At 36.6% G+C, this 27,624-nt stretch overlaps 1 protein-coding gene across 4 annotated transcripts in view; it reads left to right on the plus strand.

Annotated features, from left to right (window-relative positions):
* Positions 1 to 2,155: 2,155 nt before the first annotated feature.
* Positions 2,156 to 27,624, plus strand: part of NBEA (neurobeachin) — a 618,385-nt gene continuing 592,916 nt past the window's right edge. For all 4 annotated transcript variants that reach the window (XM_065896024.1, XM_065896027.1, XM_065896028.1 and 1 more), the window contains exon 1: positions 2,156 to 2,458. In XM_065896024.1, coding sequence (XP_065752096.1) covers positions 2,156 to 2,458 — 303 coding nt within the window. The remainder of the gene's footprint in view (positions 2,459 to 27,624) is intronic.

Genomic DNA, 27,624 nt, shown 5'->3' on the forward strand with positions numbered 1-27,624 from the left:
AAGACATGTATCATTTTAAACGTGCAAATGAAAATAGTGCTTGCAAAAGTAGATGCTATTCACCTGGGACAGATAAAATGCTATAGGTGGATATATGCCACAGGATTTTTCAGTGACAGCATATCTAAGTCACACTATTAAGGTTTAGAGGTGTCATAAATTTCCCATACACTTTTAATCTTTCTAACATTTTATAATTCCCTTGCTATTTAATTTAAATGGACACACCAATCACCACTCCTTTCAGAAATTTTTGCTTAACTATTTTAATAATTCCATTACTTCAGCACAAGTTTAAGCAAACACACACAACCAGGAACTAATCCTAAGCACTGGTCTTGAGGAATTTTGTTATACATGACCCGTGGTACTTTAGAATTTTAATGTGCTCCAGTATCCTGGGACTTAACTTGACTAGCCAATCCAATTAAATATGAGTAATAACAAACCAGATTATGACAGATTTGTATATTGACTGTTTTCACTTGAGATGACAAAATGACTTGAATATACCTCAAGATACCTAACAGTTCTGGTGTCTTCCAACATTATCTTTATTGAAAAGGGTATACCTCATGAAATATTAAAGAAAATTACATCCTTCATTTCGAGGAAAACAGCAGTCATGCCTATATAGTTTTAATTCAACACGAGCAGCAAGACTGCTGTATACATTTTAATTTTTTAAACTAAAAGTAATTTTTTCATTCTATATATGTGAAGACACAGAAATCTACTTTTACCACAAATCTAGGCTGGCAGAGAATTACCCATATTTTAAGATAATTCCCAAATCCTCTGAACTATACATGCCTAAGAAAAAGGGAGGCATCATTAACTGGCATCATACCTGAGGATGGTTACTGATTTTTAAAATGTGGCATTTGTGTATCCCACCAAACTACTACCCCACAGTGTCACACAGTGCAGCCTTTTTAGTCTGGGAGGTGAGTTCGAGAACTGTTTGTTGTTCAGAGCTCCATCCAGAGTGGATCACTGTTTGACAAGTTCTATTTTAAGTCGTGCCTATGAGTGCAGGTGTCAGCCTCTTTCACGGCTGTAGAAAAAGAGCCCCTATACTCCATCTGTATCCTTCCCCCGACAATGCAGGATCATTCCGCAGAGCGCGTTTGCTTCTGCTTTGCCAGCCACTTTTTCACTGGGAAATTCCAGGGGGGCCCGGCAGGCTGGAGTGAGGGAAGGGCGAAGAGGGGCAGAAAGAGGCCGTTTGCCACTCCCCTACCTTACAAGGCACCTGGCACTGGCAGTAGCAGCTGCTGGATGCGACGACGAAGATGATGAACCTCCTCCTAGCAAGAGGATATTGAGGGAATTAAGGAGGTGGCAGCGAAGGCGAGACACACACTCTGTGTCCTTCCCCACAGGGAGAATCCACCCTCCAGGGAAAAACTGTGAGGAAGCCTCCACCCGCCCCGCCTCTGCCAGCTCGCCCCAGTGTCTGGCAGCGGTCCCCATGCACCTGCTCACCTGTCTATCCGTTCAGGGTGGTTGGGGGAGGGACGAGGGGTGTCGGGCTGGGTGGGTGGAAGGAGAAGGAGGGCAGGGCAAAAGAGGGGGTGCACGAGGGTTCCGCCCCCCGGAGGCTCTGCGCAGGCGCAGTGGCCGGTACCGCAGGCAGGGGGCGGCAACATGGCGGAGTGAGCGGCGGCGTCGGGGCTTCACAACAACAGTGGCGCCCGTAGCGGTGGCGGCAGCGGCGTTAGGAGCCTCGGCCACAGCCTGAGCTTCAGCACCGGCCAGCGCCGCGGCTAGCTGCTCGCGCCTCAGGGCTTTTCGGAGCGGCGGCAGCATCTCCGCGGGGGGCGGGCCGGGCCGGACGGACCGGGAGGGGGAGCGAGAGGAGGCAGCGGCGGCCCCAGCGGCACAGCTGCTGGGCGGGCACTGCCGCTCGCCGGGCAGCGGTTAGCGGCGCCGCCACCGCCGGGAATAAGCTTGAGAATAACCCTCCGCCTCCGCCGGGGAGGGCGCCGGAAAGGGCCGGGCTGAGGCGCACGAGGGGAGCGGGCCCGGCGCCGCGGCGCTGGTGGATGCTGGGGCTCCGAGGCGACGGACGGGGGGCGGGGGCCGAGGCAGGTATAACGGTACCGGCGGAGGCAGCGCCACGGCTCTTTCCTTCTCCTCAGGAGGGGGGCAAATGGCGAGCGAGAAGCCGGGCCCGGGCCCGGGGCTCGAGCCACAACCCGTGGGGCTCATCGCCGTCGGGGCCGGAGGCGGAGGCGGCGGCGGCGGCGGCGGCGGCGGGGGCAGCGGTGGTGGCGGCAGCGGGATGGGGGAGCTGAGAGGGGCGTCCGGCTCCGGCTCGGTGGTGCTGCCCGCGGGGATGATTAACCCTTCGGTGCCGATCCGCAACATCCGGATGAAATTCGCAGTGTTGATTGGACTCATACAGGTCGGAGAGGTCAGCAACAGGGACATCGTGGAGACGGTGCTCAACCTGGTAAGGGAAAAGGCGTGCTCGCCATCTGCCTCCCAGCCCCCATGGCCTCCCTCCCCAAACGCTGGCTCCCACCCCTCCACCACCCCCCTGGTCACACACGCAGCGCGTCCCTGCGAGCCCAGATCGTCCGGCGGGTATTGCTTAGCGGGTGACCTGCCTGCGCGCTGCCCAAGCCACGCCACCTCCCTGCTCTCCTCCGGTCCTCTCCTGCCACCTGAGCGCAGAGCCCAACTTAACACCGCTTATTATCACTTCTCATGACTATGAGTCGTCAGTTGTTCCTTGCCGTTCAGGTTTTGGGTTGACTTGAGAGTTTAGTTAGGGGGAGCGGAAGGCCTCCTTTTCTCTGGGGTTCTTTCTCCGACACTCTTAATTGTCCGTGGTGTGGCTCTCTGAGGATGGAAGCCTTGTCCCTGGAGCCTAAATTCCCCGGTGCTGCTGAAATGCGAGAAGCGCATTAAGTCCAACTTGAGCAGCTGGGAGGTGTTTTCCATTGAGGAGGAAAAATGATGCAGTTTTGCATCTGCCTTTAAATATATTACGAGGCTATGTTGGAGAGTGTTGTGGCTGTATCTCCCCCCCCACCCCAATCTCTTTTTAGGTAGCCTTCCTTTCTTTGTAATATTGCCCTGAATATGCTGACCTCTTAAGTAATTTTTTGTGCACATGAGATGTTAAAATGTGAGGACACTAAATCATACAGGTTGATTTCTGTGGTTGCCTTCAGAGAGCATGGCATGTGGATAAAGATTAGAGGAAAGGTGTTAAATTCAACCCTAGGTTTTGGTATCCTTCGTGATAAGAAAGAGTTACTGCAGAACTGTGTATGACTTAATGTTTTGCGATATCTATCTACGGAGAGGCTAAGAAGCGTTCAAGATGTTAGGGGAAGACATGGGGAGGAAATAAAGAGAGGAGAATCATAGATTTCGGATAATAAGACTAGTTCATTTAAGATTAATTCATGTTTTAATGCCTTGTAAGTGCAGTTTTTGCTGCAGCAAAGCTTTTTAAACAGTTTCCTCTGCAATACCTAGTCTTTGACAAACTGTAAGGTTGGGTTTTGGAAGGCAAGCTTAAATCAAGAGCAATCAGTTGGCTATTGTATTTGGTGTGGAGTCACAGGAATATAAAAATTTGCTTGCAAGGAGATTTTATCACACCCATGCAGTCAGAATTTTCAGCTAAGCAATTATTTTTATTTGATCTATTGGAAAACTGAAAGAAAGCTGCAGCTACAGCAGTGGTGCCCTGAGACAGGGACAGGGATTAGATAATGTCTTTGGTTTCTGTACCTCTTAAATTCACAGATGAGTTAAAGCTGTTTTTTTTTTGTTTGTTTTGCTGGGGTGTCACGTCAAAGATAAGAGAATATTTGACTTTTCTTTGTTAGATTTATGCCTGTTTAAATACCAAACACCTCTTTGTACTTCTGTGTACCTATCAAACAAATCACAAAAAGTCAGTGTAAGTTTGGGGGGTTGTCACTGTGTTGGTATAACCAAATTCTTTTTGAGACACTAATAGAAATATTGTTTTCTTGGGTGTAACCAGCTGCAAATAGGAGGTCAGTACTTGCCCTTTTTTTTTTTAACGAGATGAAATCTCAAAATATGTTAGTAGATTATCAGGTACTGTATTTATGTAAATTTGAAAGGAAACATTTAAAGGTTTTTTTTTTTTTACAGTTTTCCAGATTTCCAATACCATTTTTACCTTAGATGGTGTGATATTAGGTTATTTTTAATAAGTATTTGTATGCTTACTTAATACATTTTAATGTGATAAGAGGCAATAGAGGCTCCCACAAGCTGAAAATTGATTCGAATGTGTAACCAGTTTGGACTCTGCAGCAGTAGCAATGTATGCTGGATCAGTTCTTAACAGATGGGGTTCTATAGATATACAGTAGGTTAAGGAAGGAAGTGAAGTATTTCTTTTGAGGTAAAAAAGAAATTTAATTCTCTTCAGTGCAGTGAAAATCTGGCATGAAGTCTCAACATGCAAACATTATTTTAAAGATTAACTTTACTGTTAAGCTTTATTAGAATAATCAGAAATAAGGTAATACTGACATGGTATATCCCCAAATCCATTTAAGACATTGTAACTGCGTTACAAAGACATTTTTATTTTTGGCATAAAGAAAGTTATGTTTAAAATTTCTTTGTACGTACTTAAAGAGTACAATTGATCTTTAAATGGAAACTTTTGGGGAAAAGAATGACAAAAGGAGCTATTTACTATTAAGTTGTTAATTATATTGATTGTGGAATACACCTTAGTCATTTGCAGTGTAGTATTTCTTGAATGGTAGGTTTAGTGCTTTATCTTTCCAATATACTCATGGTGAAAATGTCATGTGAAAATTTAAGTTGATTGGGAAAATATTTGGAGATCATAGGCATTTAAAAAATAATTATCAATACTTAATTCTATTTATTTAATGAGTAAATCAGTAAAATCCATTTAGGGCACTCAGTGACTTGCTAAAGGTTGGAAGCCTCTAATATTAATCTCTAAAATGAGTTTTTTCAGTTTTCAGTCTTAATTTAAAACATTAAATTAAAAAGTAGGTGGAATAGTGAAATATTTATCACAGTGATTTCTATGACAGAAAAGAAAGGAAGGAGAACTAATGAAACTTCAAAACAAAACGGTTTCTATCTACCTTAAACAAAACCCTGTGTCAGTCACCTTTGTCAGAATATTTTTTTTTTCCTTTTTTTTTCTGTACGTTATTTTTCTTTATATGATGAGAATACTGATACTTGGTTGTTAGGTTTCTCACGTGTCTTGCCCAAAGAATTAAAAGTTTTGCAGAGTAAAGTTGAAGTATGCATTAAAATATAGGACTCCTTTGACATAGCCATGGTTGTAATTTAGGGGCTTTTTTCTTTTGCCAAAGGTAGAGGTCCATTTCCACTATTAGGTGGATTGTGGGAGTTTGTTGAAGAATCACCATGGAATGAGAAATAAAATGAGTAATTTCCATTGTAGATGAACGTATTTGTACAATGATATTATAGTTGACTTGAAACATTCAAATACAAGGTGGACAAGATCAGGAAGATGAGTAAGTTAGTTTGTAAATAAGTTACAGTGAGAGTGTATTGTCAAGGATTTTGCATTGTAGCTTTACCGATGAAAAAAACTGATCATTAACAAATTTTGGCTTTGGGAGGTATTATTTAATGAGGCAGTATAAGAGCATTTAACTGTAGAAAAGGAACTTTGTTGGCTGTTTCAGTTATAAAGCAGGCATACTACTTAATCCATTGCTTCCTTTGTAAACACACTTAACATATGTTTATATAAAGTTTTTCCTTCCTTGAAGTAAATTCTATGTATACATAATGTGTTCTTTGTTTATAACATGAACATGTCTTCTTATCACAGATTTTAATATAAACTTATTTTTAGAAAAGATAAAATAAGGGATTAATATTTACTTAAAGAATTGACAAAAAAAAAAAAGAATTGACAGTAGGACTTTTTTGAATAGCTCTCTTAGGTAGTATAAATCTATAACATTTAATTTGTAGTTATTTTTCACAAATTGTGCAATATTAGTGTATCTTTGGCTGTAGAAAATATTTCCTCTGATAATTTTATTTTTTTTATGTTCTAAGTGGCATAATGTATATTGTATTAAAAGCATAACAAGATACTTTGAGGGGACTTTGTGGGCTAAGGGCTTCTCTTCTCTTGACATATGGATCATGGTATTATTGTTCAAAGGAAATTTGAAAGTTATTCTTCTATACTTGAATGTGACAGTAACTTTTCTTCCTTAGAGTTTTTTCACTTGCACCTTGATATAAATATCTTTAAAATTATATTTTCAAGATATTTTAAATTTCACAAACAAAAGATATGTTTTTGAACTAAATTTACTCTAAAAATATGTGGTTGCATTTTTGAATCATGAAGTCCTTAACATTGTCCTTAATATTAATAAAACCACATTTATTTATATTAAAAGAGAATTTCCTACATTTTAATTTAGGTTGACATGTAAGTCTTTTCATATATATAATTTGAATTATATTTTATTCTTGTTATCAGGTATCGAAAATTAAATTGAGTGCATATGTAAATATTGGAAGTTTCAATACCTTAAGGAGTTCTGAGGTTTTCCTCAAAAGTATTAATTTAGTCATAAATGACATTAAGCAGCATATATTCTATAACAAGTCTGTTATCAAGTTATATTAATTTTAAATTAGTATTTTTTATATTGCTAGTCAGTTTTTGGCAAATACTATGTGGCTAATTAAATGTATCTCAAGGTTCCCTCATCTTTTGCTATACATTTTCCAAACACAGTGTCAAGAAATTCATTGGTTCCAGCAAAATCAGCTCCCATTTTGGATCACCGATGTAGCGGTATTATACAATTCAGTCATCCACATTTTTGACTATTTACTTTAATATTATTTTGCATCAGTTAGTTTCATAGATTTTTCATTTATTGCCTGTACTTCTGATATTTTGTGCAATGTCAGCATATCTCCTTATACAAAGATATACCTATCATTCTCTAGTATTTTGTATAGTATTTAGTTATTTATACGTTTCCACTCCTATGCTGTGAACTCTGTGAGAGCAAAAGCCTATATTATGTATATTTATTTCTTGTATTTCTGGCTCTTGGATAAATTAAGTGCATTTTGAGTATGCAGGACACCATTATTAGGCAGTAGAGGACAAGTTTCTGAAATTCTGTTCAACAGTAGGGTCCAGACCCAAGATCTTGAAATAAATTAGACTCCTGTAAAGTTAATGTATTGCCTATTCTTATAATTAGAAATATTTGTTGAATATGTATGATGTTCTCTATGTAGGCATTACTATATATGTAAATATTATTTTGAACTGACATCTTGGAATAAGAATGTTAATTATTTTTCAATATATGTATGTCAAGTATATATACATGTAACTAAGATCACATTATTTTAAACAAAGAATAATATATATGGCATTGAATAGAAATGAAAACAAAAATGTAGCCAGTTGTCATGTTACTAGGAATAGTGGGCATTTCTTGTTTCTGTCTGTCTTGCATACATTTCCCCTTTTTGGAAATAGTACCTCAATTTTCCTTTAATGAACCACTCATCCTCCATTCTTAGTTCAGCTGGTTCAGGTGGGTTCAGGTGGGCTGGTGTATAACCCAGACATGTCCAGAATCACCATGATTGGTTCAGGGATGAGCATTTAACCTGAGGGGAGCCACAGGGTGAGTCACAGGACTTGGGAACTCTTCCTGTTGGGGATGTTGAGCTGGTAGACTCATCCTATAGCTGTAGGTACCTGTATTAGAATTTGACCAAGTGTGAAACCAAGAGAGATAAATATATTCTTGATTCTTCTTGAGCACTTGGAGTTCTCTGTGTCTGTGGTTATTATCTTCTAACCATTAAATTCTCTCTTTCAGAGTTTATTATTGTTATTAGCTTTAAGTCAGTTTAAATTGGATTTTTGTCACTTGTAAATAGAAGGAATTCTTACTAGCATAGACATTAGTAACTGGAAGTGGGGTATTGTAGGAACAGACCTTGAATGTTGAAATGAAGTGCAAGGCAGTAAGGACTGCTTTCCCCTAGAAATTCCTTAAAAGGAATTATGGAACAGCTGTTTCGATTGTCACCTGGGTTGTCTTTGCCCATGGAGCTACTAAAATTGGAACTTTAGGGATCCTCAAGTGTGTTGTCCACTTCTGCCTTATAAGAAAGGAGTTTGCTCTGGTCCAAGCTGGAATGCTTGAGAGCACAGAGGGGAGAAAATATTGTCCTTCCAAGTAAGAGAGGCCTTTTCTGCCTGTAGCTACCATACAAGAGAATCAGAAAATCAAGAACCATGAGGATTGGAAAGCCCAATTTTGTGTGTGTGTGTTATTGTTTTTTTTTTTTTTTTACCCCATGCTAAAATTGGTAAAAGGAAAGACAGGAGTTTAAAGCCAGGTAAAGTTGTGTTTTACAAGCTTCTCTCAAGCAACTCATGCATTATACTCCCAACCTCCTGACCAAAATAACAGTCCAGTTACTAAAGAGTTTTAAAAGAGGATGCAACCAGGGGACAAGTGATAGAATAGCTGTGCCTCCTCATCCAGCTTATTATTTCACATTGCTTCAAGGGAAATCATTAAGCAGAATGTTTTAAGGGATGAGTAATGTGAAGGCCTATTGCTATGAGACTGAATATTGCTATGAAATTTAAAAGGTAGGTTGGTATCTTGACAAGATCTCTGGCTTTGGTTACTAGTTCAACCAGTTGACTGAAATAAATTGACCAAAAGCTTACTGAGCTTTTAGGGAAACTATTTCCAGGGCAACCTCAAGCCTGGTAAACAAAGACCTGTGTTCTTTTTACTTCTAAGGCAGTTCTAAGCCTCAGTAAGAGGAAGTGGGTTGCTAAAGCAGTACAGCTGCCAGAAGGAAAATCTGAGGCCATAGAGGATAATGGACAAGTGAGGTCTTCTGAGATAGTGGTAATAAGTGCATCCAGATTGGTTGACCAAGAGACTCCATTCCCGTAACAGGCAATTCTTGCTACTCTGACCAGTAGTATATGGACTGTGGTTTGAATTAGTGACCATGGTTTGTACTGTTGATTTGCAAACTGGTCCCCGTGCACAGAGGGCAAGGAGAGACTGAAGAAAAGAGGCAGACCACTCCAGATTGGTAGCTGGCAGGTTTATTAAGCAGGGGAGCTTATGAGGCTTGTCTTGGGCAGCCGCAAGATGACTGGTCTCTACACCTGCCTGCCAGAATCTTAAAAGTTAAACTACAGAAGCCTTAACTAAGTTCAGTCACATATACCATCCAGATGGTTTCAACAACATCTTGCTCTCGAGGCTGTTTCCTTGGAAGCGTTCCCACTGTGGGAACAGTAGGCAGAGTATATATTCTAAGGACAGGGGAGGGGGTGAGGAGCCTCTGATTGCCCAGATCCAGCTCATGGGTCAGCTGACAGCCATGTCCTCTTGATTATTTCCTCCATATTTATCTTCTCCACTCTTCTAAGTGGGCATTATTATTATTATTTTTTCTTTTGCCATTGTATATTGATTAACGGGGGATAGTTAAATTTATTACATAGATATATATTGTCAGATTATGAGGTACCACGAAAAAATGCATGTTTGGAACTGACCAAGAATAATACTAATAGCATAAAGATTTCAGACTTGTAGCTGGATCCAGTAACTTGGCATTGTCTTTGTTTTCCTCCCTGCCTCCCAGACCCATGGTGAAGTGATGAGTGCATTTTCTGCTGTGGTTAAGATAGTAACATTGTTAAACATGGATATTTAAGAAGTTATATATATGGAAAGAAGTAATGTATAAGGTGGCTGGGTAGCCGAGGGCTAGAATGTTGTAGATTTCTTTTGGTTTTGGCTGCATAGCATCCATTCCTTCTGCTGTTAGCAGTTCTGAATTTTTTGATTGAGGAGTCATCTCTTCTTGATTCTTGGTTTATATGGTTTGGGGTTTCCCTGGACTCCTTTCTGCTTTCCTGGACCAGGAATAGAAACTGTACTTGGCCCATCAGTAACAGATATTGGTTAAATATCTACCTGTACATCTGCGAAAGCTTGGTAACTCCTTTCATTCTGCTGGAGAAAGAAAAAGATATTCTTCACTGGAGTTGCTAAGATGTTAGAATGTAAGTCTAGATTTGACTGACACTCTGCTACCATGAAGGCAGAGTATGCTCGAGGATAGAACTATCACAGAGGCACCAAGAACCAAGAGATTACCGATGACATCTTTGGAGCCTTTCAAGTCACTTATACTGCCAGGTTTTCAGTGCAAGCTAATACATTTCTTGTTTTGCTTAAGCCAGTTTGAATCAGGTTTCTATTCATTGCACTCCAGTGATTCCTAACTAATATTTAGAATTAAAATTATAAAAAAAACTTTAGGTATTAAGTATCATAGGACAAATCATAAGAAAAATAATTTGGCAAAGGGCTTGATGCATTTCAAGAAAGAAGAGACATTGCTAATTATTACAAAAATTCATCTTCACTAAATAAGAACATAAGGTAATAGTGAGATAACCTGAAAAATAAGTGATTAAAAGGAAAATTACCAGTGTTTTATCAGCATGCTAAAATAATCTTAAATGACGTTGTTGGGCATGTAAAATGGTACAGCTGTTCTGAGTAACATTTTCCCAATATGCGTCAAGAAGTTTAAAGAGGTTCTTGTCATTAATCCTTAGTTCTTTAGGCTAAGGAAAAATTACCTGTGGACAAGTATGAGGGTTAAATGTAGTTTAATGATATAAAAAATTAGCAATAACCTATATGTTCACATTAGGAAAAGGTTATGTAATTTTATATCTATATTATGAAATATTATATAGCCATTCACACTTTATGTGCCTCAGTTTCCTTATGTGTAAAGGAGTTACCTCATAAGGTTGTACAGATTAAATGAATTAATATATGTGAAGTGCTTGGTACAAAGCTAACTTTGTATAGTATTTACTATTGTTATTTATTTTATTTTATTTTTTTTACTGTTGTTATTTTTGTTCTTATCTTGAGCCTGTTGACCATATGATCATAGAAAGAAAATAATGATCTAACTAAAACTGAGTTCTGTTTTAGCTTGGATTACCTGAGCTGGTGAACCTGTCAGAGAAGGAATCTCAGGTGTCCACCTTCTAATGAAACATAGGGGGTCTGTTTTGAATCCCGCATAGTCTTTAACAGCGTTTGGGGTAATTTTTCCTAATGGGAAATTGGGGAACGAATAGGCGTGAGGTGACACAGCTTCCTTTGCCTAGAATTCCTTCTATCTCTTCCTTCCTTGACATGGCTGAATTTCACATCTGGATGTATACTAGGCCATGAAGGGTGATCCTGGGTAAATAATATCTCCCTCTTGGAGTATTAGCTTAAATATTTAGAAAACTACTTGAGTTACAAACGTAAGAGGCAAGTTAGGGGACTGAAAACTATTTTGTGATCAGTTGTTTTAGAAAATTATATTAGTGTATATTTTAATAGCTCTTAACTGTTTCCAGTGTACTTGCAAAATTGTGCTGTGTTAACTAATCCTCAGAATAACTCCCTTTTCAGATGCCATTCCTTCTGTACAGATGTGGAAACTAAGACTGCAGGGAATGTGAAGTATTAGACAAGGTTATCCAGGTATTAAGTACCAGAGCTAGGACTCAGGCCTTCAGATTCAAAGGCTATAATCTTCTCCATTGTTGAACAAAATGTAGCTGCTTAGAAATTATCCCAAAGGCTTGCATTATATGAAGAGATGATGCTGGAAAGGGAGGGCCGGGTCCAGCCAGCATCAGTGAACTGATTCTGTGGTAGAGAATGCTGCCCATAGAGGACTCAGGACTTGCTGATCACAGGAAATAAAAATGAATGCAGGATAGTTTGATGGTTTTGTACACAAAATGATCTAACGGCCTATATTGTGAAGTATTAATTTTAGAGTTTTGGGGAATGGTGATACAGTATTATAAATGGTAACTAGCTTTCATTTGTATACCTTTTCACTAGGCAAAGTGTGGGGTATTTTAGATATTACTCTGAACAAGAAAAAAATAGTATACATTGATATATTTATTTTATATAGAAAAAGTAGATTTGTTATGTTTTAGTGTTAATCAGATGCACCACCACATATACCATGTTTGCTTGGATAGAACAAATGAGTTAACTAGAGTCTAGGTGATATAATTTCCAATAATTGTGATTCTCCTTTCAGTTCACTGAAGTAGAGCAAACATTGTTTAATAGAAAATTTTATGGAAGTGTTAAATGTCTAGGTATATTTCTCTTTAGCAACTACTTCCATTTTCTGAAAGAAATAACTTGCAGCTGATTTAAAGATGGTATATGAGTATTTCCAATGTTTTTTAAAAACTTTTCATGTGTGGAGAAGGAATTGGCATTTATAGAATTGGGGTTGATAACATACCTTATGTTTTTAAAATCCTCTACCAACTCCTTTGAAATAAATGTGGGTCTACTTTAATATAATAAGTAAACCACGGCTGAAATTAAGGGGCTTGTCCAAGGTTGCAAAGCAGAAATTAGACTCAAAGCTAGATGTTCTGTTCCTAGGTTTGTTGTTCTTTAATCTTTACATGTCAAGCGCTATGTTAAGCATACAGTATGCATTATCTTATTTTATCATCTTGACCTGCAATATAAAATCTTCAATGAAATAAAAATAGTCATTGTCTTTCTAGGTTAAACTAAGTCTGGTATTTTAAAAGAGGAGAAGTATTTTCAGCTCTAATTATATCAGCAATATTTTATTATAAAATGTCATAAAATTATTGTACTTGATTTGTAGTTATTTTCTATAAATTGATTACCCTTTAAAAGACCTCGAATTTAAATTAAGTATTTAAATTATTTTTAAAGCTTATGAGATATGAGTCATCAGTAGAAGAATTTTCTTTTATTATGCTGTCTTGACTGTTACTTGCTGAATAATCATTGCATTTTTCAAGTTATCATGTCTTCCTTTTTTTGTCTAAAGAACTCCTGTTCATGTTTCAGGAATCAGCTGTTGTCCCCCACTTAAGTGATGCCTTCTCTGATCTCCCCCTAACAGCTCTTCCTCCCATTCTGTGCTCTCCCATAACACTTTGTACATAGTTCAGATTTAGCATAGTTCAGATTGCCTGTCCTATTTCAATTATTTGTTTACTTGTCAGACTACCCTAGAGACTCTGAATCCCTTGAGATCAGAATGTTGTCTTATTCACCTTGGTATCCTGAGTACTTAACATAGAATCTAGAATTTTGTGCTGCTTAGTGAACTTGTTTTGAAAGAGGATTTTTTTTTTTCACATTTTATATATTTTGCTTGTTTTTGTCACTTCTGGCTTAGTTACAAATCTTGTCTTCTCAGGCTATTCTGGTTCTTTTAATTTCTGTGTTTGCCTCTTCCTTAACATTTCAGTTTTTATTTTTTTGAGGAAGGGGGTGGATAGAGATTTTTTGATGTGTTTGTATATATGTATATAAGGAGTCATAGGGTCTTCAGTTGTGGTGAATAGCCTGACTCTTATCACTTGCATAGGTGAGGAAAGAACCAGTTGGGTTAAGATCCTGCAGGCTTTCACAGAATTTGAATTATCACCTAGATTCCCTCTTAGTCCAGTGTTTATTTTTTTTTTGTTTTTTTTTTTTCCACTTTATCTTGGTGCCTGGAGTTCCACTTTGCCTCAACCCATTTGGGGTCATAACTCTCACGGAGAAGCATACCTTTTTTTTTTTTTTTTTTTCTTTCTTTTAACTCAGGCACACTCAGAACACTTAAAGTGATGATTAAATAAATTACTGAGTAATCCTAACCTAGTGTTCTATTGCCAGAGTCAAGATTCTCATTGGGAATATAAAAAGGAATTACATGTTCCCTACCTTCAGTAACTTGAGGTTCAGTACAGGAAAAAGAAGAAAAATCAGACAAATTCCATTGGCAAAAAGTGATATTACAAAGATATAAACAAAATTCTGTGGAGACATTAATGGTTCCACTACCTTTGCTTGGAGGAATCTGGGAAGGTATCATTGGTTAAGTGACTTTGGATTGGATCTTGAAGGACAAGTAACTGTTTCCCCACATATAAAGGGCAAGAGTGGAAAACCTTTCCACACAGAGGGACACGGGTCATGAGGGAGTCTTTCCATGGCTGTGTCCACTAATGTTAACTACAAACCACATCAGATTAGCTTTATTTCTTCTTGTAGAAATCCCACCCCATTTTTTTTTTTTTTCCATTCCATGAGTGTTCATTGGCTTACTTTTTTTTAAGGTCTTTCAAGCACAGGGGAGGTGATAAAATGTATTAGGTGATTAAATGTATTCATTGAGTTATTTGAGGAGTTCTGTTTGTGTAGCTATTTGTGGTTCATGATTAAGAGTAAAGGTGGAGGAAGAGATGAAAGGAAAACTAAGGGTGTTGAAAGTTATTTTTAATTTTTTCAGCCTTATAAAATCAGAATTCTTAACAGTAACGTTTTATCAAAGTAGAGTTAATGGTTTTCTGAAGTCTAAAAGGAAATTCAAGTGGGCTTGATGTAGTTCAGTATCAGGATCACCATTAAGAAGCCTTTTTTCTCTTAACTGGTCTAGTATTAGTACTGTTTTGTTCAGCTTCTTCCTCTAAGGAAATCCTGTTCCCTCTCACCCCCTAAAGGACAGTGGTTTTTCCTTTCTGCAAATCAAATTATAGTTTTCCCATTAGCAGCATTACAAAATTTCAAAGAATGTTCCAGAAAAAAATGTTAGACGCTAGGTCAAATAATATTATATGTAATAGTGCAGCAACTATTTATAAAATAGTATATTTACTTTCATGATTTTTAAAAGTTGAGATTTAATGATTCATCTTTAAAGTGTGACTTTTCACGCTGTAGTTTCTTTAGAGTATCTGTTCCTATGAATAAAATATGCTAAGGCGTCAATTTTGTGTTTTTTCTTTCTTCTGGGTGTTAATCTGTTCACATGCTTGTTTCATTGCTATTATTGTTGAAGTCATCCCCCTGGCAGACAGCAGGCCCTAATTGGGTGGGATTGTAGTTGCAGTCTTTTAGCCATTGACTATACTAAGTTTAGATTCAAATGGAAATGTAACCCATTTTTTTGGTCTCATTAGTACCACATAGGGACTGACTACACTAATTGGTCACAGTTCAACCAGCTTGCCTGAGTGGTCTTGAAGTTGTTTTGAACCATTAACATTTTTTCATCCTGGGCTTTAGGATAAAAAGCATTCGTTTTTAGGATGACTGACTGACTTATTTTAGGGGTGGGTGGAGTAGCTGTGAAGAAGCATTTTTCTTTGTGAAAATACTCATTTAGGTACTTTTATCAAAAGTATGTTGAGCAAATAGATTTTAGTCAGAGTTGCTGGGTTTTTTTCATTAATTATGTTGGGCTTTTTAAATTCTAGAAATAACGTTTAACCTGATTAGTGATCTACACTCTGAAAGGTAAACTAATGTATTTTAGTTACTGCATGACAAACTGTCATTCACAATGACAGCTGCACCCAATTACATTGAAAAATTATGCTGCCAAACTCTGAAATAAATTAAAGATGACCTGCTTAGAAAATATGGGATATAGACATTTACAACAGAGATTTCACTTCTGGTGAAAGAGTGCTTGGGGTTTTGGATCAATATGATAATGCATTCTGTATCTTAGAGCCCAAACTTGTTATCTTTGTATGTAAAAGGAATAAAGGTATATATTAATGGAGAGGTAGTTTATGAGAATAACATTTAATGATTAGATGTATCACATTTGTGGCACATGTTATTAGTTGTTAAAGAGGGACTCTATTAAAGTAGTTTATTCTTGAAGAAAAACTAGAAAGTTTTGCTTTATATAATGATAGTCAACTATGAATGTTTAATATGCACTGTTAACTGAATTATGTAATTTTACAGTTGACTTAATGGTCACTTTCTAATTGTCACTATATTTAATTTGCAGGTTTTCTTGTTCTTTTGTTCATGGTTACTTCTTCTTCCTCCTTCCCCTTGCCCCCTCCATTATTTAAATACTGATCTGTTGGGTCTGAATATATATACTTATTTTCATCCTAATGCCACATATGACCACATAACCATTTTATTCCACAGATATTTTTAGAATCCTTACACCATGTGTGATGCTAAACACTGAGGATACAATGATCAAGACACAATCCCTGCCCTGGAATTTATAGCACTGCAGGGAGTCAAAAATACAGGCAATGAAATGTGTGAATTCTATGATAGAAATAAATTAGGGAATAGTGGGCAACACTGAGGGGAGAAATGTACCAAGGGAGTCAAGGGAGGGCTTCATAAAAGTGGTGATGTTTGAATTGAGTTTTGGAAGATGGCTAGATCTGTCTAGAGCTGTGCAGTCACAGAGTAGCTACTAGCCACATGTGGCTAGTGAGCACTTGAAATGTTCCATAAGCGTAAGATGTGCACTTGATTTTGAAGAGCTGGTATAGAAAAATATCACATTAGTAATTTAAAAATATTTAATACATGCTGAAATCATATTTTAGATATGTTGGGTTAAATGAAATATAAATTAATTTCACCTATTTTCTTTTATATTTTTCTTTTAATGTGGCTAATAGAAAATTTTAAATTACATAACATGTAATTTATAGGGGACGTCTCAAAAGTAGATTTATAGGGGACGTCTCAAAAGTAGATAAACCATTGTAAGTATAGAAAGAAACTAATAAATATTCTAGCATGCTCTCTTTCCTTTTAATATGTCTGCTTATGCATGTGTATATATACTGCATATTCATATACTGTATATACTTACACTTACAGATACATATATACATAATCTTTATATTGTTTGAGCCACTTATATTGTGGGTTTTCCTGTTAAGTGTCAGTGAACATCCTAACTAGTGCATTGACTTAATGGCAACAATTTAAAAACCACGTATCTTTGGGGAAAACCGTGTTCTCCCTGCCCTGGTAAAAGTTGCCTAAATAATTCATGGAAATCAATATTGCAACAAATTAAAATGCACTTTATTGTCAGCAGATACTTTGGAAGGCAAATTGTAACTACAGAGTTGAAGAAATAGAATAAAATGTAGTTGTTTTATAGGAGTTGGATGAAGTGCTATTATTTCTAACATGTTTTGCTTATAAAATTTGCTGGATGGTTTCTTAATGGAATAAACAACTGCTTTTTGTGAGTTAACTGTTAAAAATTTTATGTGAAAATACACTTTCTGGAAATGCATGTATGTCCTGTTTACCAAAACCAGAAATTGAGAACTAACCTTACCTTTATATAGAGAGCAGAGTATATATACTTTGTGAAGATTTACTTGTTTTATCGGAATAAGAGTCCCCTATTGTATTTAGGTTGCTAATTTCAGTATTAATTATCAGGAGTGCCATATTTTAAATAAGACTCTGAATTGAATACTAGAATACTAGAATTCTGCAATGCTAATGCTTATCTTGGTAAGATTTCGAAGATTATCTTGTTTTCAGATACGGACACCTAGGCAGCAGAGAAGTTACTGACTTAATATTTTCCATTATGCAAAGATGTAAGGATACTTTCTTACTTTGAAATATTTTATCTTTTTCCTTTCTTCTACTTTTTCCTTCTTGTCTCCCTCGTATTTGTATTCTCATGCCTTCGTATATGTATTCAAAGGTATTACATGTTTACTGGTGTCACTTTAAGTCCAAGCAGTTTTTACTTTTTTCCTCAGCTAATTACAGTTTTATGTCTGCTGCAGTGTTTGTAGAAAATTGAGATCTTCATTCTCCTTTAATAATAGCAATAATAATCATACTTGATGGAGATGAGAGGGAGGTTAATTTAAACATACTTTTATTTATAGGTGATTGTTAGGAGCTGAAGTGCCCATACCTAGGGATAGTATGATCAAACCTGGGGAAAGAGTGAGATTGGAAAGATGATTCTTTTCTTTAAGGATTTCGAATTCTAGAAACAGAAACCACTGTGTAAATTAGAAAAAAAAATACTAAATTATGTGATCAGGCTTTAGTGGAATGACTAATCTGAATTCAGATTCTGGCTCTGCCTTTTTTTTCCTCTTGTGACCGTGAGTAAAAGTATGTATTAGAGTACAGTATCACAGAGGAGGAAGTAATGAACTATTTGCAGGAGTCAGGAAAGACTTCAAGGTGGAGGATTCTATTGAAATTGGCTTCCAAGGGGAGCAGGGGTTTGCTGAGTAGACAGGGTGGAGTAAGGGCATTCCAGCTCTGGAACTTTAAGTCAGCACATTATAAAGTAGTAATGTCTTTCTAGGAGTGAGCTTTCCTTCTGGCAAATTCCTGCCTGTACTTTTGGACTTAGCTTAAGCTTCTATCTCTACTATTGATCCTTCTCTAACACAAAGAGAGTTTTGAGGCAGTTAAGCATTTCCATTTTTGTGCTCTATTAGCACCTTGTAAATACATCAGTTTCCCAGCACCCTCAGGAGTCACATTCTTGAAATGTTATGTGGTTGGCAAAACTGCAGTTGGCAAAGTCAAGGTCTCTAGACAACAAAGTGTAGGTAGATGAGAAATAAAAATAATGCATTAAACATGTATATATTTGTATATAAGTGTATAGAGAAAAGTTCTATAATGCAGCCGTTTCCAAAACAAACCAGGATCATCTGGTGCTTGTTTGCACCAAATATAATAAAAAAATAATAGTAATTATAAGTTTTTGTTAGATGTGCTGCTAGGCTGTTGACTGTTACTGATATAATAACAGCTCTTGGTGGGGGAAGAAGAAACACAACTACATTAAATGTACACATCAGTTACGAGTTATATGTTGATTTCAGAAATGTTAAAATATGAAAAATATTCCTTAGAATAAAGGAAATATAGTATTCTCAATTAATACAATAACTCCATGACAGAGGCATTTCTATCCCCATTTAACACTTGAGAAAAGTGAGTTTGTGAATTTGTAGCTAAGGACTTTGGGCAATGTGGAGCAAGACATTTTGGCAAAAAAGAGACATGAGCAAAGCAAAGTGTTCATTCCATGTAAGTTGATCTGATTAGATAGACTAGTGTTGTCATACTCTTTCAGTAGTTGTGGTTGTTCTATCCTGAAACAATAGGATTGGTCACAGAGGACAGCCTGTTCAGTGGTGAAACGTATTATTAGTGGTGCTAATTCTTGCTCCATCTTGTACCTGATTCTTTTAGGACTTTTATAACAATGAACTAATGTCTTCGACTCTGTTTTTAGATTTATAAATTAATGCGTAAATGCTATTTCAGTCAAGTCAGTTTTTGTATCCTGGTTTTCTGTAAAGAGCTTGGCTGTTGTGGGACAACTAATTTGAATTCATATCCTGGCTCTGCCTTTTCTTTGGTTTGTGACCTTGAGTATCAAGTATCAATATTTCATCTCTCCAAGCCTCTGCTTCTCTCTCTCTTTCTTTGTATCTATGTGTCTATTTATCTATATCTTTTGTCTATATATCCCTCTATATATACTTCATATGTGTCTGTTCATATGTATCTGAGAAAAAGATGTTATTTTCCCTTTTATTCCTCTTAAGTGGGAACTCTATATATGAATTACATATATGACAGTTTATTATAGTAGTAAGTTTCTGCTACTATACAGAATGTTCATTTAGCACATTGCTATTCAAAATGTGGTCCACAGATCAGGTTTGCATATTTGTGAAGTGTTTCTTGGTCTAAGAGGAGATAAGGAGCTTGTGCCAGAATATAAATAATTTTGTCAATAAGCACACTGTTTATTTCAAATAACTTTTTTCCCCCATAGCAACACTTTCTTGATGAAGGAAGCAGTGTGTTAATTCATGTTCTGATTCAGTTGCCTTCTCATTGGCTGGTACTCTGAGTAGCTTGAATGGAAGGTACTTGTGGGGTACCCTCAAAGCTTAGTTTTAGTTGTGTTATTTTTCATTTGTGGTGTTAGAAAGGTTTGCTACTGTTGGTGAAAAGAATATTGATTTTGGACTTCGAGTCTAATCTTGTCTTTGTTACTAATTAGTTGGGCAAGTCGTTTACGTGTTACAGACCTTACTTTGCCTGACTGAAAATAAGGATTGGGTTAGATGACACATGTGGTCCTTTCAGGCTTTAACATGCTATTACTTTATGATTTTAAATAGTATTTTTTCCTTTTTTTTTTTTAAGAACTAGAACATAGGTCTGATACTAAAGTTGACGATAAGCTACACTGGGATAGAAACATGCTTTAAGAAGCTTGTTTTTGGAATAGATGTTTTTATTAAACTTCAGTCAACCATATGCCAAGAAGTTGGTTCTAAAGATAGAATGATTAATGAAACTGTTTTTTGTTTATAAGTAGTAATCTTCTAGGGGAGATAGACAAATAAATACAATGGACCCTTGAACAATATGGGGGTTAGGGTTGCCCAGACCCCAAGCACTCAAAAATTGCATGTAACTTTACAGTCAGCCCTCCACATCCACAGTTCCACATCTGAGGATTCAACCAACTGCAGATCATGTAATACTATATAGTATTTATTGAAAAATTCCCATGTATTAGTGGACCTGCACAGTTGTTCAAGGGTCAACTTGAACAACTATATACAAGTAAATATATAAATGGAATAGGTGATGTGTTAGTGATATGGACCAAAACTGTTGAACGAGGAGACTTTGAGAAACTAATTATGTAGAACAGGAGTAGGCAAACTTTTTCTATAAAGATCCAAGTATTTTAGGCTTTGTGGGCCATATGGTGTCTATCACAACTACTCAGTTCTGCAGTTGTAGTAGGAAGGCAGCCATAACCAGTACTTAAAAGAAAATACATGATTTTCCAACACTGATTCTCTGGCACCAGTTAGGTGTCCTAGAATTCAGTGCAGTTCTAACACTAACTACCTGGAGTTAGCCCAAACACCACAAGTTAAGGGCTCAGTCCCACAAGACTGCCTCCATTTCAGTTGCCAGCTGCAAGTGGGGCTATCTGAATTCCTGCCTGGGTGACAGCAACCCCTCAGGTTCGGTAATTTGCTAGAATGACTCACAGAACTCAGGAAGGCACCATACTGACAATTAGTTTTATTGTAAAGGATACAACTGAGGAACAGCCAAGGTATTGGAGTGGGCACACATAGCTTCCGTGCCCTTTCTGTACTCAGAAACACATCAATGTATTCACTAACCCGGAGGCTTCCTGAACCTCATTGTTCAAGAGTTTTTATGGAGTCTTCATTATGTAGGATGGTTGATTTAATCACTGGCCACATAACTGAATTCAATCTCCAGGCCTCTACTCACATGCTTGGTCTTCCATTGGCCATCCCCTCTCTTGAAACTATCTAAGGGCCCACCTTGAGTCACTTGTTAGCATAACCTTAGGTATGATCAAAAGAATCTAATCACGAATAACAAAATAAATTCCTATCACTCATGAAATTCCAAGGATTTTTGAAGCTCTGTGCCAGGAACTGAGGGCAAAGACCAAATATATATATATATATATATATATATATATATTTAATTATACTGTAGGCAACCTTAACCAATATGGAAATGAACAGGCATAGCTGTTTTCCAATAAAACCTTATTTACAGTAAGGCAGGAAGCTAGAATTGACCTGTAGGCAGTAGTTTGAAGACCCTTGCTCTAGAAAAATAGGAAAGGCTTCTCCAAGAAAATGACATTTAAACTGTATCTTTTATTTCTTAAAAATTTTTTATTGATGTTATACTATTTTATTATTATTTTTTAAAGTCTTTATTGAATTACAATATTGTTTCTGTTTTTTTTTTTTTTTTTTTTTTTTTTTGCGGTACGTGGGCCTCTCACCGCTGCGGCCTCTCCTGTTGCGGAGCACAGGCTCTGGACGCGCAGGGTCAGTGGCCATGGCCCACGGACCCAGCCGCTCCGCGGGATCCTTTCGGACCGGGGCACGAACCCGTGTCCCCTGCATCGGCAGGCGAACTCCCAACCACTGCGCCACCAGGGAAGGCCTGTTTCTGTTTTATGCTTTGGTTTTTTGGCTGCAAGGCATGTGGGATCTTAGCTCCCAGACCAGGCAGGGATCGAATCCACACCCCCTGCATTGGAAGGCAAAGTCTTCTGGACTGACAGGGAAGTCCCGTTGATATTATACTATTTTATAGAATTTTAAAATGGTATGTTACAACCTTAGTGATGTAATTTTAGGAAAATTTTTATAGATCAATGGCACTACCTGTAGAGAGTTTTTTTTTTAAGATGCTTGGTGAGTGAGCAGGGAAATTTTTTGACCTGTGTGCCCTGATTACTAATATGTTTTAATATCAATTGAGAAAGTCTTCAGTTCTTCTAAGACATTAATTCCTTTTAGCTCCTGTGAGTAAGAAGGCTTGAATATTACCCACTGGGTAACAACTGATAGGTGTTATTCTCCTGAGTGATCATGATTTTTATTATATTCCTTGATTAGTGATATTTTGTGTAACCTGTTGCTGTTAGAATGCTGTTTTCCTTCTGTCGTTTTTATTTTGAGTTCCACTCTTTTGTTTTTTGGTGAAAGGAACTAGAGCCTTGGGTTTGAGTTTTATCCCTTTGGCTAAGGGAGCCTGTGTAACTTCCACATTATAAGAGCTGTCCAATGAGACAGTAGGAATCTGGCACTTATAACTGTGTAATGCAGTTCAAGGCATGAACATTTGAAGACTTTCAGTTTCTGCCCTTTTTTTTTTATCCTTTTTGCCAGAGTATAAACTGTTTCTTCTTCTTGCCTGAAGGTTTCACAGTGGAATGAATAATCATGCTGATAACAATTTATCAACTTATCTTGTTAATTTTATGTCTCAGTATATATGAAGTTTCAAATTGTCATGAAGATGAACATTTGGGTGGCCTCGAAATAAGGAAAATTGGGAGCAGGCCAGAACTGACTGTTTTAATAGGGATGGAAGGGTTCGGGTTGGATTTTATTCACGTGCTTAGGTGATGTGACTATAAGCTTAGGGTAGAGAGTGAAAAGAATTGCCCTAATGAATCCATGCAGTAATGATGATGAAAATGAAGGTAATGGAAAATTATCTAATACTTTAGGGCTAAAATAAAAGCAAAATTCAGAAGAATCAAAGGGAAGCTCATTTGTTTGTTGTCAGTAACCACAGATGAGTTAGTAGTATCATCTTTAATCATAAAAGGGCAGGGACTTCCCTGGTGGCGCAGTGGTTAAGAATCCGCCTGTCAGTGCTGGGGACATGGGTTCGCGCCCTTGTCCGGGAAGATCCCACATGCCGTGGAGCAACTAAGCCCATGTGCCACAACTACTGAGCCTGTGCTGTAGAGCCTGTGAGGCACAAGTACTGAGCCCATGTGCTGCAACTACTGAAGCTCGTGCACCTAGAGCCCCTCCTCTGCAACAAGAGAAGCCACCGCAATGAGAAGCCTGCACACCATAACGAAGAGTAGCCCCCGCTCACTGCAACTAGAGAAAGCCTGCATGCAGGAACGAAGACCCAACACAGCCAAAAATAAATGAAATAAATACATAAATAAATACATTTTAAAAACATAAAAGGACAATTACTTAAATGTATATGTGTGGGTCACAGCAATATTCTGTTAATCAATTACACATGAATAGTTTATTTACTTGCTCTTTCAACTGCATTATTTTTTAAATTGAATACTTATTAAATATTGTTGGTACTTAGTTAGGCTTATATGGAGATAATAATAATAATGGTAATTTTTATCTAGTGGTCCATGCAGGAGGCTAAGCATCATAATCTTCACAATAACACTGTGAGACAAAGTCCTGTTATCCACAGTCCACATGTGAGGAAATAAGATTCCGAAGGTAAAGTTGGCTGCCTGATGCTCAAGCCTTTTAACAGTCTGTTTCTTCCTAATAGACAAAAATTTCCTATGTTTTATAAGTGAAATTTTAAAAAATTATATACTTTCTGAAAAGGGATGGATAACATCTTATTTGGGGAGTGGAGCCTCAGGGAAGGTGGTGTAAAGAAGAGACATGCAAGATGATGTGAAAATATAAGGTGAGGCTTGAGCATGGAAGCGTTGAATATTAGGTCACAACTTGAAGAGTTATCTGAGTCATAAAGCTAATCTTTTTATTCATTGTGGCCTGTTGCAAACTATTCCACGCTGCTTTCTTCTCTGGAAAATAAAATTCAGATTTTTGAGACTTTGTGGTTGTGGTGTTTTCTTCTAGAGGACTTACCTAGTACTCCTCTGCTTCTCTACTCCACCTCTACTTGTTTGCATGCCTATGCTTATGGATTTAAGTGTAAACATAAGTGAGTGTAGATTGTACAAAATTATCTTAAACAGAATAGATGCTAAGATTAATCTGCTTTAAAGACATCTAATCTACCTTGAAAATTGGAGTCATTTTCCTTTCCAGATGACGGTTCACAAGGTTCAGGATTTTTTGTTTCATATTCCCTGTGCCTGTCATTTAATCACTGTGGAAGGAGAGAGGGAAGTATAGAACGATACACAGTTAATTTAAAGTTGGGTGTCGTAGCATTTTGTATAAATGGAATCTGACAATATGAATGAACTCTTTTGAGTAAAGCCTGTTTCACTTAACATAGTGCTTTTGCGATTTGTTCATGTTGTGTCTTTCATCAGTTTATTGCCGAGTAGCAGACCGTCATATGCATATACCATAGTTTATCCATTCTTCTGTTGATGGAACTCTGAGCTGTTTCCAGTTTTTAGCCATTATGAATAAAGCTTCCTTGAACATTCTTATACAAGTCATTTTGGGATATATTTTTCATTTCTTTTAGGTAAATACCTAAGAATGTAATTGCTGGTCAGAGAGATGGTGTATGCTTGGTTTAACAAGGACCTGCTAGACATTTTTCCAAATGGTTGAAACACCTTGTATTTCCAGCGATGTATGAGAAATCCCCCCCTCACCAGCATTTTATGTGGTCAGTCCTTTTAGCCATTCTGATGGATGTATAATATTTCCCTATGGATTTAATTTGAACTTCTCTGATGGCTCATGATATCTAACACTCTTTCATGTCCTTATTGGCTATGTGTAAATCTTTTGCAAAGTACCTGTTCAAATCTTTTGCCAATTGTTAAAGTAAAAAAAAATTACTTAGGAGTTCTGTATATATCCTAGATAGTGTTCCTTTGTCAGATATATGTTTTTTGAAAACTTTTTCAGTCTTTTAATTTTCTATTTACCCAAAGTTGTCTTTTCCTGAACAAATCCTTTTTAATTTTGATTGATTCACCACTTTTCTGGTATAGTTTTCTGTGTCCTTAAAAAAGATTTTATTCACTACAGATCATGAACATATTATTCTGTGTTTTCCTGTAGAAGCTTTATAGTTTTAGTTCTTATGTTTAATCTATGATCTATATAAAATTAATTCTTGTGTGTGTTATGAGACAGGGGTTCAAGTTTTGCTTTTCCCCCACATTGATATTCATTTGTTTCATCATCATTTGTGGAAAAGACTTTCTTTTCTCTGTTGGATTATTGTGGCACCTTTGTAGAAAATTGAATGATGTGCAAGTGTGAGTCTGTCTTGTTCCATTGATCTATTTGTCTGTCTTTATGTCAGTACTATGATATCTTGATTACAGAAACTTGATAAATTTTGAAATTGGGTAGTTTGTAAGAATTTCTCTGTGTTTTTAAGAGATTTTGGTCTGTAATTTTATTTTCTTGTGATGTCTTTGTCAAGTTTTGCTATCAGGGTTATAAAATGGGGTGGAAGTATTCCTTCCTCCTCTGTTTTATAAATGAGTTTTGTAGAATTCGCCAATAAAATGGGTCGGCATTTTTCTTTGTTGGAGGGTTTTTTGATAATAGATTTAACTTTTTAATAAATAAAAGCTATTTGAATTTTTATTTATCTTCTGTCAGTTTGGAAAGTTTTGCAAAGGATTTGTTTTATCTAAGTAATAAAATTTGTTGGTGTAATGTTCATAAACATTTCTGTAATATCCTTTTAATATCTGTAGGATTTGTAGTGATAATCCATTCCAGATACTGATAATTTATATTCTTTCTTTTTTTCTCTCTCATTCAGTTGAGCTAGTGGTTTATCAATTTTATCAGTCATTTCAGAGAAACAGATTTGGCTTTGTTAATTTTTTCTGTTGTTTGCTTTTTATTACATTGATTTCTGTTCTTTGTTTCCTTTCTTCTACTTGCTTTGTTCTTCTGTTGTTAGCTTCATAAAATGAAACCTTAAGGTCAGTGAGAGCGTTTTCATTTCTAGCACTGTATAATTCTCTCCAAGCACTGCTTTAAGCTCATCTCACAGAATTTGGTAGGGTTTTAATCAGATTAGTTAGATGAGTTGTTTTGGGAGGCATTTCTAAAGATTTTATTGTTACTGATTTTTATTTTAATTCCATTGTAAGAAAACTGAGTCTGTGTGATTTCCATACTTTTTTATTCACTGGGACTAGCTGTATGCCCCCACATATGGTCTGTTTTGGTGAAAGTACCATGGACTCTTGAAAAGAAGGGTATTCTGCAGTTGTTGGTCATAATGTTTTAAGCTATCAGTTAGGTCAAGTTAATGATAATATTGTTCAAATACTTTATGGTTTTACTAATTTTTTTGTCTAGTTTTATCAGTTATTGAGAGGGGTGTTAAAATCTCAACTATAATTATGGAATTTTCTGCTTCTCCCTTTAATTCTTTCAGTTTTGCTTTATGTATTTTGAATTTTTTATCAGTTATATATACATGTAACATTGTTATGTGTTCCTGATGAATTGGCCCTTTTATTGTTATGAAATGTTCTTTGTTTATGGTAATACTCCTTGTCTTGAAGTCTACTTTATCTAGTACTTATATTGTTGCACAATCTTTGTTATTATTAGGGTGTGCATGGTAAATATTTTTCTATTTTACTGAAACAGCATATAGCCGAGTCTTTTTAAAAATTTAAAATTCATTTGATATTCTGCCTTTTAATTGGAACATTTAGTTCCAATATTATTTAATGTAATTAATGATATCGTTGGACTTAAGTTTTCCATTTACAACTGTTTTTTGGCTGTTTGTCCCCTCTGGTTTTTGTTTCTGGGTACCTCCTTTTCTGTCTTCTTTTGGATTAATTGAATATAATTTTGAGTTTCATTATTTTGACTTATTTTTTTTAGGCATACCTCTTTGTATTCTTATTTAAATGGTTGTTCTGAGGTTTGTAATGTGTATCTTTAGCTTTGACAGTCTACTTAATGTAGTACTCTGTTGTTTAAAAAATTGTAGTCGTGCAATCATGGAGATCCATTTATCCTTTTCCCCCATTTTTCTACTGTAGTTATCATATGTAGTATATCTACATAATGTATCTATCCCCACCATACAGTGCTATAATTTTGACTTGGAGCAGTCATCTATATTTTAAATATATGGAAAATAAATGTATTCTTTGATATTTACCCACATGTATACCATTTCTGTACAGTTTGAAGAACCTTTTAAAAGCATTGCTTTTAAATACTATCAACAAATCCTCTTACTTTTTTTTTAAAATATGAAAATGTTTTTATTTGGTCTTCCTTCTTTTTTCTTTTTATGTTGAGCCTTCTTTTTTTTTGAGCCTTCTTTTAATTAATTTATTTTTTTAAATTTTTGGCTGTGTTGGGGCTTCGTTTCTGTGCAA

This window comes from Phocoena phocoena, chromosome 18 (genome assembly GCF_963924675.1).
Source record: "Phocoena phocoena chromosome 18, mPhoPho1.1, whole genome shotgun sequence".
Classification (NCBI taxonomy): Eukaryota; Metazoa; Chordata; class Mammalia; order Artiodactyla; family Phocoenidae; genus Phocoena; species Phocoena phocoena.